The sequence below is a fragment of the Anopheles ziemanni genome, chromosome 3, assembly GCF_943734765.1.
Source record: "Anopheles ziemanni chromosome 3, idAnoZiCoDA_A2_x.2, whole genome shotgun sequence".
Lineage (NCBI taxonomy): Eukaryota > Metazoa > Arthropoda > Insecta > Diptera > Culicidae > Anopheles > Anopheles ziemanni.
Genome location: NC_080706.1, coordinates 58,098,189 through 58,102,838, shown reverse-complemented (window position 1 = coordinate 58,102,838; position 4,650 = coordinate 58,098,189). Strand labels below are relative to the sequence as shown.

Genomic DNA, 4,650 nt, shown 5'->3' with positions numbered 1-4,650 from the left:
GGATGTAGTTTTTTGTGCTGCCATCTTTTTGTAGTCGACCTTTACACACTCTGGCACACTGGCCTTCCGTTTAGGGAACGACTCATTTTCAACCTCAGAGCCAGTAGGTCTCTCCGCCTCCACCTCCATGGCGAGGCTCGGAGTGGCGGCCTCACACTTTTATAGGGAGCAGGGAAGGAGGGAAATCAGGGGAACACTTATAACGACACCACAAGCACTTTAACTGCGTTGAGGACAGAGCCTCACACCCACACACAATGACGCGTTTAGTAAACGGGTTCTTTATCGCACACCGACGGTATGAACCTCTACCCTCTCCGCGTGTGAGAGCTCGTCTCACATGCGCCTGGCGCCTGGCCTGAGCTTGGTAGTGTGTGACCGATCGTATCTTTTATCTTCTCTACTAATGCTTTGTCTTTATCAACTCGTACGATCGAGCCGTTAGATAGCGATATCCGAAATCGGAGTTGCGTCCTCTCAGCTCGATGGTTGGAAGCAGAATGATATTTGTCACTTATTGTTTGTGTATTTAATTTTCTGTAGTCTACGACAAGTCTATATTTTTTTTTTTTCATTAACAGCGTCCAGTTTTTTTTTGGAACAATCCACACTGGTGCATTGTATGGGGATTTTGAAGGTCTGATAATTCCATCATTTAGGAGTTTTTCCTGTTAATTTCACCTTTAAGTGCTTGGAGATAAGGATAAGTTTTACTGTAGATTGGCGGTTCATTTTTTGTCCTTATGGTAGCTTTTACTTGTGATGTAAAAGGTAATTTAGAATCAGGTGGTTGGAAAAGATCCTGATATTCCTTTAATAAGTTATGTAGCTGTATTTTTTCGTTTTGGTTGAGATGACTATCGCGGATGTTTATTTTATTTACTTCCTGTAGTTCATATTGTTGTAGGGGTATTACATTTGTGCCGTCAATGATTAATTCATCATTGGCTGTATCAATGACTGCTTTGATTTCTTTCAGTGAATCGTGCCCTATTATGGCATCAAATGATTTCAAGTTTTCGAGATGATAAAATTTTAACATTTTATCTGAAAATGGTTGGAATAAACGGGCTTGTGAATAAGCTTCGATTTTTATGTCTCCTGCTACAGAAGATACATAAAATGGTTTATCGATTTTATGGAAAATTTTAGCATGTTTCGGGTGGATATAGTTTTTATTAGAACCGGTATCAATGAGCATTTTTAATGGCTCCGAGGCGTTACCATAAAAAAGAAAGTAAGGCAATGCCGAGTTTAGTCTAAAAAATTAAGTTCTGCGACTTCGACAGTGTCACTGAAGTTGCATCCTTCTTGTTTTTTAATGGTTCGGAGGTATCTCTCGAACGATTGTAGTGTGTTGTTATCTATTGTGTTGTTCGCGGCGTTACCGTTTTCGAACTGTTGTGGCGGATTGGCATCCGTTATGTGGTTCACTGTATTTGAGTGTTCTGGCTGTGTTTGGATATTATTGACCCCGGGATTCGGAAACACGAATCCTTTAATTTAAGCGATTATACCTTACGTTTAGGTCTGAAAATCTTAATCTAATATTAAATACAAGTATGCTACACATCATTTTATTCAGGAAATGTGCGCCACAAACACGTTTATTGATCCGCTTCCATTCGACTATGCGTGTGATTCGAGGTACAACGAAAGCTAAGTAAAAGTGAGAGTTATGGAAAAACTCAATCCTCATAAAAGATAAAACTGGACAGGCATATAGAAGAATTCCTAGGAATTTCATTTCTGACGAAAAAAAATAAAGTAAAGGGCAAAACTCTACTAACAGATGAAGCATGGAGATTGAATTAAGCGATTGAAAGTTTATTAGTTTTTTACAATATTTTATGTAACTTTCGCTAAAATTTCAAGTAGTTGAGTATCTACGACCAAATATATCAGTTCAAAAATACAGAAAATACTAACTTCTATCCAAAATGTATGAACTACACAGATATGTTGAATGGTTATAAATGTGAAGGGAGAAATTTTTTGGAACCTCAAATTAACATATTTAATGAATTTTTAAAATTATTAAAGATACACAATATTTTGGAAAACACCCTGAAGTATGTTCACTGAAAATTTCAAATCGATCCGACATCTCAATAAAGAGATATTTGGTCTGAAGTACAGGAAAACGGAATCTCCCATACAAAATATATGGACTATGGGTAGTCCGGTTGAACGGCTACGTAGGTAAGTTTGGTTGAACAGGTGACGGTTAAAGAATCTTTAGTTTAGCTATTTAAGAAGAAAAACTCATTCTTTCTTAGCGTGGCGGGTGTAATGTGTGTTTTCATACAACATCCACTCGACGAATTAACCATAACGGAACATTTATATTGAAACGTCAACGGACGCGCTAGCGCGTGGAACGCAGAGTTGCTTGCTCGAAGCAACTCTGCGTCCAGGCAGGCGCGTCGGCTAGCGCGTGCCGAAAGTGTCCTAGAAGATGTCAGTTTGACAGATTGTAGATAAGGCCGCTAATAGACGGCGCGCGTCCGAAGCGTCCGCGTCCCGAATGTTATCGAACATCAGTCAAAATGGGGTCTAATTGACGTTTAACGAATTGTCATTTACCCGCGAGGGACGCGCATCGTCTAGCTAACCACCCGCCATTTTGAACGCGCGTCGCCAGCTTAAAAATATTTTATTTTAAGAATTTAAGAAGAAAAACTCATTCTTTCTTAGCGTGGCAGGTGTGATGTGTGTTTTTATACAACATCCACTCAACGAACTAATTATAACTGAACATTTATATTGAAACGTCAACGGACGCGCTAGCGCGTGGAACGCAGAGTTGCTTGCTCGAAGCAACTCTGCGTCCAGGCAGGCGCGTCGGCTAGCGCGTGCCGAAAGTGACCTAAAAGATGTCAGTTTGACAGATTGTAGATAACATTCGGGACACGGACGCGTCGGACGCGCGCCGTCTATTATCAGCCTAACATTCGGGACACGGACGCGTCGGACGCGCGCCGTTTATTTTCGGCCTTACCGCGTGACTACATTAGGCGTACCATACCAAAAACTTGGTACGGTCTAGCTCCAGCGCACCATACCAAATGCAACCCAGCACTTCTGGGTTGGCTGACGATGGTGTGCTCGAAAGAGCTCGATGAAGTGCTCGACTTTTCATATTAGTGAGAACTTGTCGAGCAGTTATCAGTTAATTTGTGGAGAGCATCAACTATTTCGTTTGGTGGTCGCAGTGGTGAGCGTGAGCCAGCCGTTAATTTCGGCTACGCAATCAATCTAGGGGTGCGGTATGAGGGGGGCCCTAGGGCCCCCCTTATTTTTAAAAATAATAACAAACTCTCTTTTTCGGTTTGCCACCGTTTGAGGTTTAGCCGAAAGAAGTTATACAGCATTCAATCCGTTGATAAAATTATTCTAATCTTTTCTAAGTCGTGAAACACTGTAGTAAAACGAATCTTATTGATTTTATTTGCCTGTAATTACCATCTGTAACCGTAAACTGCTGGATTCAGTTTGAATACATAAGGTGAGCGGGACAAAGCATAGGGTTAGAGTGAGAGGTTTTGTGACTACACTTGCATCGCTCGATTCTGATAGAAAAATCGGTTTTTGACACTTGGAGCGTACCAGTTTTTTGGTATGGTACGCCTAATGTAGTCACGCGGTTAGATTCTGTCAGATGGGATTCGAATCTTTGGAATCCGTCTAGGGATCGAATCTTCGAATCTTCCGAGTCCCGATTCTGCCAACACTAATTTCATTGGTTGCTGATGAGATCGCATAATCAAAGTAGTTCTACTACGGAGATAACTCTTCAAAATGGTATGTATCAAGTTTATGTCATAAAAATTACGTGCACACTAAACGGAAATTCAACGTTATTCTCCAACGCTACGTCCTAAATCCGTTAGGACCACATTATTTAGATGCACAATAAACGTAGAAGAAACATGCACAATCAGGCTGCGAATTGATTTGAAGTTCATAACACACATCACAATCCTCGATTATCTCAGGATTCAACCACGCTTTACCATCGGGCTGTGTTTTATCTTTATATCAATTATTATTTAGCCAACTAATTGTAAACACTTTCTTTTCTAGACCAAAGGTACTTCTAGCTTTGGTAAGCGCTACAACAAGTCCCACACGTTGTGCCGTCGCTGTGGTAAATCGTCATACCATATTCAGAAGCATACTTGTTCGCGATGCGGCTATCCGGCAGCAAAAATCCGATCTTGTAAGTATCCTTTCCAAGCGTGGCGAAATGTGACCACAATCGTTGGAAATAATCAACTACTCCAAGAAAAGATGTCTTTTAATATCACTCATTCAGGTATTACTATCCTTTTCTTTCCAAGCGGCAGAGGTTATAGAGTATAATCTTGAAACAGTATCCAATAACGCATTGCCAATGCTTATTGTAGTAACAATAATATATATAATACAATAACTGCTTCTTTGATCCACACGATGGTTTATTATGCAAGAATTCGAATTAATGGTGGTATTTGTTTCAATTTTACAGATAAATGGTCAGAGAAGGCCATGGGCAGGAAGACTACTGGCACCGGCCGGATGCGCTACCTTAAAGTGGTATTCCGTCGTTTCCGCAACGGACTTCCTTAAGGTCAGGTAGCGAAGCGCAAGGCTGCAGCAAAACAGTGA

The 4,650-nt window shown here is 40.8% G+C and overlaps 1 protein-coding gene across 1 annotated transcript; it reads left to right on the top strand.

Moving 5' to 3' along the window:
• Window positions 1-257: 257 nt before the first annotated feature.
• Window positions 258-4,650, top strand: LOC131285096 (large ribosomal subunit protein eL37A-like). Its single transcript, XM_058313954.1, is given in 3 exon segments — window positions 258-269; window positions 4,087-4,222; window positions 4,511-4,650. Coding segments are annotated over 3 exon segments (288 nt in total).